At 42.9% G+C, this 17,259-nt stretch overlaps 1 protein-coding gene across 1 annotated transcript in view; it reads right to left on the reverse strand.

The window, feature by feature from the left end:
- Positions 1-2,189: 2,189 nt before the first annotated feature.
- atg7 (ATG7 autophagy related 7 homolog (S. cerevisiae)) overlaps positions 2,190-17,259 on the reverse strand; it is a 238,253-nt gene continuing 223,183 nt past the window's right edge. Inside the window, exon 18 of the mRNA XM_070895377.1 lies at positions 2,190-2,993. Within this exon, the coding sequence (XP_070751478.1) occupies positions 2,961-2,993 (33 nt within the window). The 3' untranslated portion in view covers positions 2,190-2,960. The remainder of the gene's footprint in view (positions 2,994-17,259) is intronic.

Raw genomic sequence — 17,259 nt, forward strand, 5'->3', positions numbered from 1 at the left:
ACTGCTTGTGCTTTGTTTGGTGCTTGGTGGTGCTTGAAATGTTGTTACTTGCGTCGATTCCTTAACTGTAAGTAAGGTCTTTCTGCGCAGACAAAAGTGGACACATGCGCTGCCCTAAGTTAGTTTAGTACAACTTTTTTCTGGCCAAATTGGCATAAATGGTGTAAGTGGCTGGGAACGCCCCCTTTTGAAAAAAAAACTGACCTAACAAAAAACCTAACTAACTCACTTACACTGGCGTAACTTAAATGGCCATATTTGCAACTAAAAAGATACACCAGAAAAATCAAGTTACACCAAAAAAAACGGTGCAAATCATGGGGAAATTTGGGCCCATAGACTGGCTAACTGAGTGGGCAAAAATTTGGCAGATGCAGTCTAATGTGAGGTTATCCACTTTGGCAGAAAAAATAGAAATGCAAATAATTTAAATGGAGAAAAATTGCAAAGGGCCTCAGTATAGAGGGACCTGGGGGTCCTTATGCATGAAACACAAAAAGTTAGTATGCAGGTACAGCAAGTAATCAGGAAGGCAAATGGAATGTTGGCCTTTATTGCAAGGGAGATAGAGTGTAAAAGCAGAGAAGTCCTGCTACAACTGTACAGGGTATTGGTGAGGCCACACCTAGAGTACTGCGTACAGTTTTGGTCTCCGTATTAAAGAAAGGATATAGTTGCATTGGAGGCTGTTCAGAGTAGGTTCACTAGGTTGATTCCAGAGATGAGGGAGTTGACTTATGAAAATAGGTTGAGTAGGTCGGGCCTATACACATTGGAGTTCAGAAGAATGAAAGGTGATCTTATCAAAACATATAAGATAATGAGGGGGCTCGACAAGGTGGATGCAGAGAGGATATTTCCACTCATAGGGGAAACTAAAACTAGGGGACATAGTCTCAGAATAAGGGGCCACCCATTTAAAACTGAGATGAGGAGGGATTTCTTCCCTGAGAGAGTTGTAAATCTATGGAATTCTCTGCCCCAGAGAGCTGTGGAGGCTGGGTCATTGAATATATTTAAGGTGGAGATAGACAGATTTTTGAATGATAAGGGAATAAAGGGTTATAGGGAGCAGGCAGGGAAGTGGAGCTGAGTCCATGATCAGATCAGCCATGATCGAGGCTCGAGGGGCCAAATGGCCTACTCCTGCTCCTATTTCTTATGTTCTTATGTTGGTTCCCCATTATTTTTGGTATGCTTTTTGTATCTTCTACTGTGATGACAAATACAAAATATTGCTTTAAAATCTCTGCCATTTCCTTATTCCCCATTTAATTTCACCTGTCTCAGCCTCTAAGGTCATTGTTTGCTCATTTCTAAAGCTCACCCAATCCTCAGGCTTACTACTATTCTTTGCAACATTATAAACCTCTTCTTTTAATCTAATACTATCCTTAACTTCTTTAGCTAGCCACGGATGGATCACTTTTCCCATGGAGTTTTTATTTCTCAATGGAATGTATATTCGTTGAGAATTTTGGAATATTTCAATATTTGCTGTAGCTTATCTACCGTCATACCTTTTAATCTAAGTTTTCAAGCTACCTTAGCTAATTCACCCCTCATACCTATGTAATTAGCTTTATTTACGTTTAAAACTCTTGTTTCGGACTTAAGTATTTCACTCTTAAATTCAAGGTGAAATTCTATCATATTTTGATCTATAAGATTACTAATTAACCCTGTCTCATTACACAATATACGATCTAAAATAGCCTGTTCCCTGGTTCGTTCCATGATGAATTGTTCTGGAAAACTGTCTCGAATGCATTGCATGGACTCGTCCTCCAGACTACCTCTGCCAATTTATCAGCTATTGTGACTTACAACAAAAATCTATTTGCTAGATTCTCTCCCACCGCACCTCCCAACAAAAAAGTTATAAATTACGATTATTTTAAAAATGTAGATTATTGGTTCATGGCACTGATGCCAGGACTTCCTCTGCTTAAAAGCTGTGTGTTATTCAAGCCACTGGATTGGTGAAGCAACAATCAGGCCATTTCCAGTAACAACTGTATCCAAATAACCATGTGCCAAACCACACATGGAAACTGACCAGATGGCACCAGCATTCTGGCTGTTCTTTTCATTTGACACAAATTACAAGAAGCTAAATAACTGTCATTGGTACATATACTGTCTACAGGTTCATTTTTTATTCCTGTGAAATTAAATGTTGAGACAAGTTTGGTAGTTGGAACAATATTAAGCCATTTTTAATTGTGTAAAATATAGCAAGTGTTGCATGCAGATTACACCGGCATGTACACAATACAGAAGCTTCAGGCGTAAAGCATTGTAGGACAGGAAACAGACTTCAATTCAGTGCAAAGTAACATTTCAATGGAAGTGAAGTCAGTAGTTCAAGTGATAAACTCTTCATATTCAATTAAAATTCATGACCATGTAAACTATTGGTTTGCACCAAACACGATTTTAAAAAAACACTTTTACTCTGGGAATAACAGTCGACAGTCAGAAATGATTGGAAACAGTGGGACTATCCAAAGTTTTTTTTTAAAGAGCTAGAAGCAACTTCAACAAAAAGTTCATGTCTGAGCTGTGTGGGATAAATGAAACATTCTCACCCATGCTCGACTGTAAATACATACACAAACCTCAAATATATGCAACAGCATTCAGTTCAGAAGGTTTGGGATTATTGCTAATGCTTTGATGATAATCTCCAGAGTTGTGTTCTGGCTGAAAGTGCCATGAACATTTGCACATTTTTAATTCCAAAAAGGCATTTGGAGATTATTTATTTATTAAAGACAAAATGCTTCTTAATTAAGCTGAATGCTATAATGGAAATCACAAAGAATTCTTGACCTGCACCAGCGTGGCTGTTATTGCACTTCAGGATTATATATGCTGGAAAGAACTCATGGATTAATTTTTCAATTTGCCACCGAATATCAAACATCCTCCTTTTGGATTATTAGGCAGATTGTTTTTCAGAAGCTTTCATCATCACTCATATCCCATATCTGAAAATAGAAAAGGAATTTACCTTGAGTGTTAATAGAAAAATAGTCATTGTGCCTTTGTACCTAGAGCCAAAGCAAAATGCAAATGAAGGAGGCCTATCTACTGCATTGTTCCATAGAAATCTATAGTTCGCCTATCACAGCATTTCTCTTGAATGACATCTATCCAGAATTTGTGTTTTACCAGTTTGCCCTGCAGTCACGGTTTAACTTGAAATACCTCTTCAGATTAACCTTTTCTATTCCACTTGCTGTCCTGCATACCTCCCATTCATTTCTCTTCCTAGCCGTTCCTCACACCTCAGTCCTCTGACATTGGGGATCAGCTTATAAACCTCTTCTACATCACTTCCAGGCTTTGGTTAATTCCCTTGTGGCGAGTGGGGAGAACGAAAAGGTACTTGAGGTGCAAGCTGATTAGTGCACTATTCGGCTTCAGCAATGAGCCTCAGGCTTGTACTCTACTACTTCAGCAACAATAATACAGCATTCTGCTTCTTTTTGATTGCTTCCACACAACGACTGGACATGGTATTCCCCCTCCCAGCATCTTAGCATCTCCTTTGGCTAGTTTGGCACCAGTCATCGAGTATGTTCCCCATTATTCTTGCAATGTGTAATATCTCGCATATCTCTGCATTGAATTTAAATCTACCAGAGTTCAGCCCACTTGCAAATTAGTCCAGGTCCTTCTGTGGTTCCTTGGCTGTTCCATGAAAATTCTCCCTCTGTTTAGGATCATCTGCAAATTTAACTAACATGCTTTATCTCACGATCCAGGTGTCTAGCACTTCGTTCCAAATGAGATACATTTTTCCTTCGTTCAGTGCTATTTGCTTTGTAAATGGATTAAGAAAGGGATTTTTACAACACTTATAAATTGGCACAAAGTCAACATTTTTTTTTAGTAAAAATATCAATGGGACACAAATAACAGGACACAAATGTATTCATTCCTTGCCTTGAAAAAGTGGAGACAGATTCAAATGGCATCTGTGAGCAGATCAGTCAAATAATGTTCAAAACAGGAAATAAATGAGCTTAGAATTAATTCAGGAAGAACATATCATTCACAGTCTGCTTCCTGCCAAGAGTCAAACACAGTGAACAAATCTAAGGCTCTATAGAAATAGATTATAAATGAGTATCATTCCATCTCAAACAATGAAGAAAAGTTCACATAAGGGATTAATAAAAGGTGGTTTTTTGTTTTGAAAATTAGGAAAATGTCGATGAATTCAGGAGATTCAAATGTGATTACACCCTCACGGCGAGCATGTCATCACCTAACTTTATGTGAATGGTCAATTTTGTAGCCGAGGAGGACTGGCTGGATTAAACAAAAAACAGCAGTGGTTCACTCCTTTGAACTAACGCCAAATAATGACTTGGGAAATTTCGGTATTATTGTTTTCCACTTTCGGTAGGCAGTGTTAATATGATTTAAAAAACTGCCTTCAGAAAGGTCCAACGTATAAGAGTCTCTTTGTCTCCCGTCAGTGGGCTAGCCAATACACAACATTGACCAGATCCATCCACACTTTGAATGAGTCAGCTAGTCTTCTTTGTTGGTGCCACAGTCTGCACTCAGAAACTGAAAGGGCCATTTATATTGCAGGCCAGGTCGTGGGAGAGAAGACCAAAAGCAACACTCTCCTGAATTTCCCTTGAGGGTGCAGTACAAGTCTCTTTCTGAACCACTGGCAAAGTGCATTCTGAGGAGAAATGTCTGCAGAGAGTAGCTGGAGAAAACTGGCCATCATACATCCACAGCAGAATTGCACTGTGACATCCTCGACAGGCCTGGGGTGTATACGGGATGACATCATGACTTAATGTCATCATGGGGAAGGGGGTGCCTATACACAGTAAAGATCAGCGGAAGCTACTATAACCCAGGAAAAACAGGCCTTCTTTCCCAAAGCAGTTCCATTGCTATCTGGCCGTCAGCTTTAGGAAACCATGGGCCCCAAGAACAATATAAAAGTCACTAAACAGTTTGCTTGGTGGGTAGACATTCAGTCTTTGAAATACTAATGTCTGCAAAGGATATTTTAAATCACTTGTGGACTGATTCAATCTTTTCCAAGTATTTGTACAATCAGTAATGTGACTCTTACGGCTTCTGTGAGCTACCTAATAGTAAACAAATCTATTATTTTGAGCTTGAAAGTAAAGATTTGATTACAGGTTATTGACCATCTTTCAAAATAGACAAGGGGACAAGGTACATTACCCACCCCACCCCAAACATGATCTTCAGTGTGATACACAGTGGTTAAGGGGTATTTGTTAATCCTATGGCACTCACAGCACACACAAAGATGCAGGTTTAAGTTCATAATAGAGTTGGTCTGCTTACGGAAACTGCTTTTTTGCTAAGAAAACAGGAGTTGTGTGTTAGCAGAAAGCCTGAATCATAACACTGATGTCATCACCTAATTTTACGTGCACGTGCAGCTTGCGTTGGTCGGATTAACAAAAACAGCAGCAACAGTTCATTCCTTTGAACCAACACCAGTCCTTTCATTTATTCTGTGCTCGGGGCGCAGTGTTGGTAGTGGGGAACATGTTGGATTTTAAAATCAGGAGCATACCTCGCCAAGTGCAGCCTGTGTGCTGTGTACAGTTGCTGACCATGCAAAATATGTTACAGAAACCAAAGTGACAGCAAGGTAACAAAGATCATTTAAAATCTGAACCTAGAATGTGCTCAACAGTGTTTCTCCATTTTTAAAGTGTTATTTGTACAATACTCATGAAATAAACCAACAATTTCTAACAAAGCAATGGTCTTGTATTTGGTGTCCATCACAAAAGGCCTAAAAAAATTCTGCGGTTATTCCAGACAAACCTTTTAAGCTATCAACAATCAGTGGTTATTTTACATTTTTAAGACCTGCAAATGTTTGGAAATGAGTCTGGTGGAAAGCTCTTTAGAAGGTAAACAGTTGTTGGATGAAGGGTAGAATAAGGCCCAACAGGCGCAGGTGGCATCAAAGCAGCCTAGACTTAAGGAAAAGAATTAACTCTTTTGTTCGAGAGCACACCTGGGGACACACTTTGTTTTGCTGCAGGTAATGACAGGCGAGAGTTCAATGAGATTTGTAATTCAGGAACACTACTGCTGATAATGAAGACATGACCCATACACACACAAATCAGAATAGCAGCACACACCTGCCAGTAGCTTTGAAGGTACTCGGCCTTTATTTTGATACGATATTATTTCAGATGAAATGCCAAGTGATCTCAGAAAAAAAATGAATGCTGGTAGTTTCTGAACCAAAAACTTGACTTATTTTGATCTATACAAAACCATGTTATTGATCTTCCTGTTGGATGTCGTAAAACAATGGTTTTTATTTTATGATACGAAGACACACAGAAACAATAATGTGTTTGATTTGAACTCCCTCAAAATCCCAAATAAATTCAAGGGCTTTGATATAAATGAGATGGAAGTCCTAGTACAACAACAGCTTACATATATGTTGCACTTCTCATGCCGATAAGTGTGCCAAGGCATCAATAAAATGGACATTGAGCCACAGAAGGAGAGATTAAGAGGGGTGATCAAAAGGGTGAAGTAGGGACGGGGGGGTGGTGGCGGGCGGGGCGGGGGTGCGATGTTGAGATAGAAGTTAGTGATCTTTATGCCAGTGAGAATATAGAGTTGGAAAATCAGCTCAGGGTGGAATAGGGCAGAGCCTGCGAACAATTTACTTCAGCCTCAGACTATAGCTGGAAAGAGGACCAGAATTGGTGGCCAGGGTACAGAGGTTGTGGTGGGGCTCGAAGGCAATTGCTTGTGTTTTCCAAATGTTTAGTGCAAGGAAATTATAATTCATCAAAAGGATGGATGCCAGACAAACAGCCCAAAAGCACAGGAGGCAGTGGAAAGGGTCGAGAGGTGTGGAGAGATACATTTGGGAGTCATCAGTGTACATGTGGAAGCTTACCCCTTGACTTTGGATAATATTGTTAAGGAGCGGGCCTATAGATGAGGAAGAGGAGTGGGGCCCCAAATAGATTCTTTGGAGGACCGTGGAGGTAACAGTTTGAGGGTGGGAAGACATGCCATTGCTAGAGATTCACTGGCTATGCCTGGGTAAATAAAAGTAAAATCGAGCAAGAGCTGGACAATAGACGAGAGACATTGAAGAAGGATGGTATGGTTGAATGTGTTCAAGGCTACAGAGGAGTCAAAGACAACAAGGGGGGATAAGGCACCAAGGTCACAGTTATATAGAATGTCACTAATGACTTTGGTTAGGACCATTTTAGTGTTGTTGGAGGAGCAGAACTTTGATCAGAGTGACTCAAACAGAGAGTTGCAAGAGAGGAGGGCACGGATCTGGAAGGCAACATGTCCAAGGACCATGGAGGAAAGGGAGGTTGGAGATGGTGCAGTAGTTAGCGAGAACAGTGAGGTCAAGGTTGGGTTATTTTGAGGAGGGGAGTGATGAGAGTGGTTCTGAAAGGTAGAGAGACAGTTCCTGAGGAGAGGGAATCCTTTACAATACTGACTAACATTGGGGCCAGGAATGGAAGCTGGATGGTTAGAAGTTTAATGGAAGTGGGTTCAAGGGAGCAGCAGGTAGGTGACATGAATGAGAAGCTTGAGAGGGCAGAGAGGAAATGGGAAGAAATTAGAATGAGACAAAGGTTCAGTCTCAGGTGGTGACTGGTCTTGGAGGGGTGTGGTTTGATTTAGTGGGCAAGGATAAGCAGCAGGTGCCTGAATGGATGGTCTCTGTTGGAGAAAAAAAAAATTGAAAAGCTAAAATGGTTCAAAACAGATAAATCTAGGGATAGATAGTACTTGTTGCAGAGTAGTAAGATACTGGGCAAGAAAGGCACTGACAATCAGTATGAGGGAGTAAGTTGATTATGGGAGGTGTACCAGTAGATTAGAGCAAAGTACCAGTCATATGCTAATAATTAATTATGCTCAAAGCTGTGGGGATTTAGGGGAAACCATGGGAAAGGATAAGAAACTGGGTGAAGTGTAGGAAACAATGGGGGCGAAATTGCCCCACGCCCCGTTTGGAGGCAGTAACCTTCCGGGGCCAGGACATTTAGCGCCTGGCCCAGAAGTTCCGTCCCCGCCGTAGAATCCGGCACTTCTGCCCCTCAACGGAGGCGGAGCGATATCGGAGGCGCTCCGTGTCCGTGGAGGGGTGCTCCTGGTAGAATGGTGCCGAGTCCAGCACCCCGCTCCGGAGCCCAGCGCCCCGCTGGATGCTCTGCGGAGCACTGACATGGCAGAACACCCCTCCCCTTCAATGAAAGGGGAGGGCACTGCGCACTCTGCAGTCCCTTTGGCGGCTGCCACTGGGCCACCAGGGATGCGATCAATCGGGCCAATAGCTTGGCACCCAAAAGGGAGTGTCGGGCTGCAAAATGATGGCCTGGTCGAGGCAAGGGCCGCCATTGTCGAGCCGACAGAAGAGTCAGCCGACAGAAAAATATGGTGGCCCGCAGCGCGAACGACCTCCCCTTTAAGGGGAGCTCCAGCAGCGGATGTGCAGAATTTCCCCCGCGGGGCGCAAAGGGGGTGGCGGTGGGGTGAGTGGTCGGCACTCGGCGCTAACAGCCCCCTGGAGGTGCTAATGGGGCAATAAAAAAGGGCAATGTCGCCCCCAATGAGTTAAATCAGAGTTGGCTGGGGGGGGGGGGGGGTGTACTGAGTGGGGTACCTTTAGGGATTGTATTGCGATCACTAATGTTTCTAATTTATATAAAGGACCTGGAATGAGAAATTCAAATTCAGAAGCTCAAGTCAAAGTGGTCAACTTTACAGATGGTAGCAAAGTGGAAGAGACAGTGGATCAAAGAGGCTGTTCAGAAATTGCAGAATGAGTTGGGCAGACAATAGCAGATGAAATTTTATACAGAGACTGCAAAGTGCTGCACGTAGGAAGACGAGACACATGCTCCATGAAGGATGAAGCGGAAAGAAATCTCGGAGTCTCACTAGGCACAACGTTGATCATGTCCAATCAATCAATGCAGAACAGCAATCAACAAAGCTCATGGAACTACATAGCCAAAACAAAAGAATATATCAGAGGAGGTAGTGATCAAACTTTATGGTGCTGTGGTCAGACTGTACCTCGAATACTGCATCTAGTATACAGTTCTAGTCACCAAGAAACAAGGGAGATAGTCAAGCACCTGGAGTCAGTGCAGGGAAGAACCGTGAGGCTATGCTCCAGTATCAGGTGTCTGGGTTATAAGGAAAGATTCAAGAAATTTGGGTGTTTCAGCCGAATAAGGAGGCATCTGAGAAGTGGTCTTAGAGGTATGCATGACTGTTAAGGGAATGGAAAAAGTAAAACCGGAATATTACTTTAAATTAAATTACAGGAATAGAACAAAGGGACACATGTTCAAACTAGTAAAGGTACTTTTAGGGCTGATGTCTGAAAATTCTACACCCAGAGCAATAGACTTCCAGACACCAAAGGGCAAAAAACGTTAGTGGGAGTTGTGTACAGACCTCCAAACAGTAGTAGTGATGTTGGGGAGGGCATCAAACAGGAAATTAGGGGTGCATGCAATAAAGGTGCAGCAATTATAATGGGTGACTTTAATATGCACATAGATTGGGCTAGCCAAACTGGAAGCAATACGGTGGAGGAGGATTTCCTGGAGTGCATAAGGGATGGTTTTCTAGACCAATATGTCGAGGAACCAACTAGCGGGGAGGCCATCTTAGACTGGGTGTTGTGTAATGAGAGGGGATTAATTAGCAATCTCGTTGTGCGAGGCCCCTTGGGGAAGAGTGACCATAATATGGTGGAATTCTGCATTAGGATGGAGAATGAAACAGTTAATTCAGAGACCATGGTCCAGAACTTAAAGAAGGGTAACTTTGAAGGTATGAGGCGTGAATTGGCCAGGATAGATTGGCGAATGATACTTAAGGGGTTGACTGTGGATGGGCAATGGCAGACATTTAGAGACCGCATGGATGAAATACAACAATTGTACATTCCTGTCTGGCGTAAAAATAAAAAAGGGAAGGTGGCTCAACCGTGGCTATCAAGGGAAATCAGGGATAGTATTAAAGCCAAGGAAGTGGCATACAAATTGGCCAGAAATAGCAGCGAACCCGGGGACTGGGAGAAATTTAGAACTCAGCAGAGGAGGACAAGGGGTTTGATTAGGGCAGGGAAAATTGAGTATGAGAAGAAGCTTGCAGGAAACATTAAGACGGATTGCAAAAGTTCCAAAGATATGTAAAGAGAAAAAGGTTAATAAAGACAAACAAGGTCCCCTGCAGTCAGAATCAGGGGCAGTCATAACGGGGAACAAAGAAATGGCGGACCAATTGAACAAGTACTTTGGTTCAGTATTCACTAAGGAGGACACAAACAACCTTCCGGATATAAAAGGGGTCAGAGGGTCTAGTAAGGAGGAGGAACTGTGAGAAATCCTTATTAGTCGGGAAATTGTGTTGGGGAAATTGATGGGATTGAAGGCCGATAAATCCCCAGGGCCTGATGGACTGCATTTCAGAGTACTTAAGGAGGTGGCCTTGGAAATAGCGGATGCATTGACAGTCATTTTCCAACATTCCATTGACTCTGGATCAGTTCCTATCGAGTGGAGGGTAGCCAATGTAACCCCACTTTTTAAAAAAGGAGGGAGAGAGAAAACAGGGAATTATAGACCGGTCAGCCTGACCTCAGTAGTGGGTAAAATGATGGAATCAATTATTAAGGATGTCATAGCAGCGCATTTGGAAAGAGGTGACATGATAGATCTAAGTCAGCATGGATTTGTGAAAGGGAAATCATGCTTGACAAATCTTCTGGAATTTTTTGAGGATGTTTCCAGTAGAGTGGACAAGGGAGAACCAGTTGATGTGGTATATTTGGACTTTCAGAAGGCTTTCGACAAGGTCCCACACAAGAGATTAATGTGCAAAGTTAAAGCACATGGGATTGGGGGTAGTGTGCTGACATGGATTGAGAACTGGTTGTCAGACAGGAAGCAAAGAGTAGGAGTAAATGGGTACTTTTCAGAATGGCAGGCAGTGACTAGTGGGGTACCGCAGGGTTCTGTGCTGGGGCCTCAGCTGTTTACACTGTACATTAATGATTTAGACGAGGGGATTAAATGTAGTATCTCCAAATTTGCGGATGATACTAAGTTGGGTGGCAGTGTGAGCTGCGAGGAGGATGCTATGAGGCTGCAGAGTGATTTGGATAGGTTAGGTGAGTGGGCAAATGCATGGCAGATGAAGTATAATGTGGATAAATGTGAGGTTATCCACTTTGGTGGTAAAAACAGAGAGACAGACTATTATCTGAATGGTGACAGATTAGGAAAAGGAGGTGCAACGAGACCTGGGTGTCATGGTACATCAGTCATTGAAGGTTGGCATGCAGGTACAGCAGGCGGTTAAGAAAGCAAATGGCATGTTGGCCTTCATAGCGAGGGGATTTGAGTACAGGGGCAGGGAGGTGTTGCTACAGTTGTACAGGGCCTTGGTGAGGCCACACCTGGAGTATTGTGTACAGTTTTGGTCTCCTAACTTGAGGAAGGACATTCTTGCTATTGAGGGAGTGCAGCAAAGGTTCACCAGACTGATTCCCGGGATGGTGGGACTGACCTATCAAGAAAGACTGGATCAACTGGGCTTGTATTCACTGGAGTTCAGAAGAATGAGAGGGGATCTCATAGAAACGTTTAAAATTCTGACGGGTTTAGACAGGTTAGATGCAGGAAGAATGTTCCCAATGTTGGGGAAGTCCAGAACCAGGGGTCACAGTCTAAGGATAAGGGGTAAGCCATTGAGGACCGAGATGAGGAGAAACTTCTTCACCCAGAGAGTGGTGAACTTGTGGAATTCTCTACCACAGAAAGTTGTTGAGGCCAATTCACTAAATATATTCAAAAGGGAGTTAGATGAAGTCCTTACTACTAGGGGGATCAAGGGGTATGGCGAGAAAGCAGGAATGGGGTACTGAAGTTGCATGTTCAGCCATGAACTCATTGAATGGCGGTGCAGGCTAGAAAGGCCGAATGGCCTACTCCTGCACCTATTTTTCTATGTTTCTAAGTTTCTATAAAATAGTGGAGACTGAAATCTTAGACATATGAGGGGATGAATGGATGAATTAAGATGGGCTGAATGGGTCTTCGTCATCTGTGATTATTCTGTAATCTTGTGAAAAACATAAGGCATTGTATGTACAGGCTGCACTGCCTCGTGACTGACCTGGCCAGATCATATGCTGCTCAACATATTTATGATAATTACAGCGTGCTTCCCAACTGAAGAGCAAAGGGAAAAAAAAAGATAACATGAAATGTAGGAAGATAAATAGATAGCATAGTTAGAGTGCTTGCCAATGAAAGCTGATATGGTTGTGTTGGATAGAGAATAGCAACAGATTAAAGCAGTCATTTGGAACTGGGTTTCATACAAAAATGGATGTTTAATTTCTGCACAATTCCAAGGTCTGGATTACAGAGACTATTCAAATCATTTTGAAACCTGTTATTTTCATCAAAATCAAAATACCCAATACAATCAGCACATAGCCAGTTTACTCCCATTTATTTAAATAAGGTAACAGCCAGATTCTTCGCATTTCCAGATCAGATTTGGGACTGAGGTCAGATATGTGATGTCTGACATTGGCCTGGGGTAACTTACCCACTGATCTTCTCTGCCTCTTCATGTAGAAATGACTCGCCTACACTCAACACCAAGCCTCAGAGGCCTAGCCCAGGTTCAGAAAACACCATGCATAGAAAAGGAAGCTTGACTTCACGCCCCCATCAACCTATGCAGCACAGGGTCAACCAACTCGCTACCTTATTTGTGGAGAGAGGAACAGATTTAACTTTTTAGGTCGCCTGAAACGCTAACTCTGTTTCTCTCCACAGATGTTGCCTGACCTGCTGAGTATTTTCAGTATTTTCTGTGTTTATTTCAGAATGGGAACGGTAGCATAGTGATTATGTTAATGGATTAGTAACCCAGAGGCCTGGACTAGCGATCTGGAGATCCCACCACGGCATTTGGGGAATTTAAATAAGTCTAGAATACAAAGCTAGTATCAGAAATGGTGACCATGAAACTACTGGATTGTCAAAAAAACCCATCTGGTTCACTAATCTGCCATCCTTACCTAGCTTGGCCTACATGTGATTCCAGACCCACAACAATGTCATCATCATCATAGGCAGTCCCTTGAAATCAAGGAAGACTTGCTTCCACTCAAAGTGAGTTCTCAGGTGACTGTACAGTCCAATCCGGGAATTACAGTCTCTGTCACAGGTGGGACAGACAGTGGTTGAAGGAGAGGGTGGGTGGGGAGTCTGGTATGCCGCACGTTCCTTCCGCTGCCTGTGCTTGGTTTCTGCATGCTCTTGGCGACGAGACTCGAGGTGCTCAGAGCCCTCTCGGATGCTCTTCCTCCACTTAGGGCGATCTTTTGCCAGAGACTCCCAGGTGTCGATGGGGATGTTGCACTTTATCAAGGAGGCTTTGAGGGTGTCCTTGAAACATTTCCTCTGCCCACCTGGGGCTCGCTTGCCATTTAGGAGTTCTGAGTAGAGCGCTTGTTTTGGGAGTCTCGTGTCGGGCATGCGGACGATGTGGCCTGCCCAACCTCCAATCTGGCACTAAGCTTATGGTCTACAGGGCAGTAGTGATACCTGTCCTCCAATATGGCTCAGAGACGTGGACCATATATTGTAGACAGCTCAAAGCGCTGGAGAAATACCACCAGCGCTGCCCCCGCAAGATCCTGCAAATCCACTGGGAGGATAGACGCACCAATGTCATTGTTCTTGATCAGGCCAACATCTCCAGCATCGAAGCACTGACCACACTCAACCAACTCTGTTGGCCGGGCCACATCGTCCACAGCAATGTGGTTGACTCTTAAATGCCCTCTGAAACAGATTAGCAAGCCACGCAGTTGTATTCATGAAGGCAGCTCACCACCACCTTCTCGAGGACCATTAGGAATGGGCAATAAATGCTGGCCTTGCCGGCGACATCCACATCCCACGAACGAATAAACATTTTTTTTTCCAACATCCGCAGTACTTTGCTTTTGTCGCCACTGTATTTGATGTTTTAAAAGACTTCTTTCCCATAAACCATTCCTCACTTCTGTTTTAGTAAGATGAAGAAAATAAGCATACTGTAGGGCTGGAATGAGATTCCCTGAATTTCTCCCTCCCTGCTCATCATGTTTGGCACAGAGAGGGAGTTTTAAGCAGGGATAAAAACCTAAAACATTCAGTACAACTGTACAAATAATGGTAAATGATAAAATGATTACAACACCGCTGCATAAGCAAGGGATTATTCTCAGTAGGTGGAGATGGAAAAGATACTTCTATTATTATAGGTTGCATGGCTCTATTTGTTTGTTCTATAATTAAAAAATCCAGAGGTATATATGCGTTAAGAGCAGGGTTTTCTGTACAACTGGGTCCATAAGCTGGAAGTACTGAGGACTGTTTGGACTTGTCTCAGTAGAATAACACAGTTTATAAATTTGTGTTGGCTGATCTTCAATGCAGCCATTATGTTGACCTGAAAATACATAATAATGCCTTCTGAAAATACATAATAATGCAATATGGCTCTCTGATTACAGGGTGCAGTGTGTATACTTAGGGCACTTTTGGAATTATAAGATATTTGAGTGCAAGAGAAGGTGGGTGCACTGCATTTCAGTTTCATAAAGTATTAAAAGCTAACAATAGGATTTGACCCTTTGATGTTAAGAATGTGGATCATACAAATGATCTCATGGGGGTGAAATACGTCTTGGGAGATAGGCAATAGCAAATCGGCAGCCAGTTTTACACTTCAATGGAAAAGTAATTGGGTGTAGTCTAAACTGGGTTGCTGATTCGCTATCATCTGTATTCTGCTACTGTTCAAGTTGAATTTCGTCAGCTACATGTCTTCTCTAAACTGCTGCCTCAAAAGCTTTAGCTATGCACAGATTCAATCCTGCAAATTTTACTGTTCAGGTTGGCCTATATTGAAGGCACTAACTATGCTGAGCTATATGCGTAGTTGCCCTATGGTCCTAACTCAAGTGGCCATTCTTCATGTAAATGCCAGCATGCTCTTTGAGTGTGAATATGTGTGTGTGTGTGTGTGTGTGTGTGTGTGTGTGCGCGCGCGCGCGTGTGCGCACGTGTGTGTGTGTTGGGGGAGCGGGGAGGGAGAGGGCTTGGGTGAGCAAGTCTTGCATGTGTGGGTTACATCACAGCTGGGCCTGATACTGTCCTCACCCAACCATCACCCAGTACAATTTCTGGGTCACTACATTGCAACAATGGCTAGGAATTCTGGTTAACTTTCCCTTCCCTAACCAGGGACAAGATCATCGACTGTAGCACCTTAACTACTAATTCAGCTGAAATCATGTACTGAGTCAGCTGACTCAACACTGCCTGGGGCTCAAACCTGGGCTTGTGGTGCATATGGTGCAGCAGTAAAACAGGTGGTACCTTTGTTCACTGAGCAATAAAGGAACATTTTATTTCATTTTTAATTTGCAGTGTTTAGCAGTACTGCTCATTTCAACAAAGCTGAACAGCTAATGGGGGACGTACACATTAAGAATTTTGGTACTTGTGGTCTCCACACCCAGTGAGGATTAATTTCTCAGTCTTTTGAAGAACATTTGAATACAAACTATGGGCCCAAATTTCCCCAGGATTTGCCAGGTTTTTTTTTGGAGCAACTTGATTTTTCTGGAGTATCTTAAAAATCCCCATTCTGCACATTTAATTTGTGCCAGTGTAAGTGAGTTAGTTCGTATTTTTTTTAATTTAGTTTTTTTCCCCCAAAAGGGGCATTACCAGCCATCTACGCCTGTTTTTGCCATTTCAGCCAGTTTGGACAGCTAATAGTTGTTCCAAACTAACTTAAGCCAGCGTATGTGGCCACTTGTGGTCGCACAGAAAACCCTTGCGGAGAGTTAAAAAATCAGCGCAGGTAGCCAGAGATGGGGGAGGGGGAAAGCACAGAGGATCTTGCAAAGTACTAAACACCTTCATAACATTAAAGAAGCATAAAAACCATCAATAATAAATAAAAAATAAATAAATGAAAAATAAAACTTAAGTCCTACCTTCCTAACTCAGCCCCCCCCCCCCAAGGGGACTTGACTTCTCTCGGAGGGAAAATTTAATCAGTGTTGGGTCATAATGATTTAACATGTGTCCACACGAAATGCAACGTTCTCACCACATACTGCCTGCTGGCCCATGTTTTATCAGGAGGTGCTGTTGAAGATTATTGGGTTCTCCCTTCGGCCAGAGATAGGGGCAATGAACATCGGGTCGTCCCTTCGGCCAGAGATAGGGGTGGCGAGCATCGGGTCCGGCTCACAGCCTGCTGGGAGGGCGAGGAGCTACTGAGCATACGCGCAGACTCCACTGCGCATGCGCGTAGCTGCCGGCATTGTTTAAAGATCACATGGATGAACTTCAGCAACTGTACATCCCTGTCTGGAGTAAAAATAAAATGGGGAAGGTGGCTCAACCGTGGCTAACAAGGGAAATTAAGGATAGTGTTAAATCCAAGAAAGAGGCATATAAATTGGCCAGAAAAAGCAACAAGCCTGAGGACTGGGAAAAATTTAGAATTCAGCAGAGGAGGACAAAGGGTTCAATTAAGAGGGGGAAAATAGAGTACGAGAAGAAGCTTGCCGGGAACATAAAAACTGACTGCAAAAGCTTCTATAGATATGTGAAGAGAAAAAGATTAGTGAAGACAAACGTAGGTCCCTTGCAGTCGGATTCAGGTGAATTTATAATGGGGAACAAAGAAATGGCAGACCAATTGAACAAATACTTTGGTTCTGTCTTCACGAAGGAAGACAAAAATAATCTTCCAGAAGTACCAGGGGACCAAGGGTCTAGTGAGAAGGAGGAACTGAAGAATATCCTTATTAGGCGGGAAATTGTGTTAGAGAAATTGATGGGATTGAAGGCCGATAAATCTCCGGGGCTTGATAGTCTGCATCCCAGAGTACTTAAGGAAGTGGGCCTAGAAATAGTGGATGCATTGGTGATCATTTTCCAACAGTCTATCGACTCTGGATCAGTTCCTATGAACTGGAGGGTAACTAATGTAATACCACTTTTTAAAAAGGGAGGGAGAGAGAAAGCGGGTAATTATAGACCGGTTAGCCTGACATCAGTAGTCGGGAAAATGTTGGAATCAATTATTAAGGATGAAATAGCACTGCATTTGGAAAGC

The sequence above is a fragment of the Pristiophorus japonicus genome, chromosome 12 (assembly GCF_044704955.1).
Source record: "Pristiophorus japonicus isolate sPriJap1 chromosome 12, sPriJap1.hap1, whole genome shotgun sequence".
Classification (NCBI taxonomy): Eukaryota; Metazoa; Chordata; class Chondrichthyes; family Pristiophoridae; genus Pristiophorus; species Pristiophorus japonicus.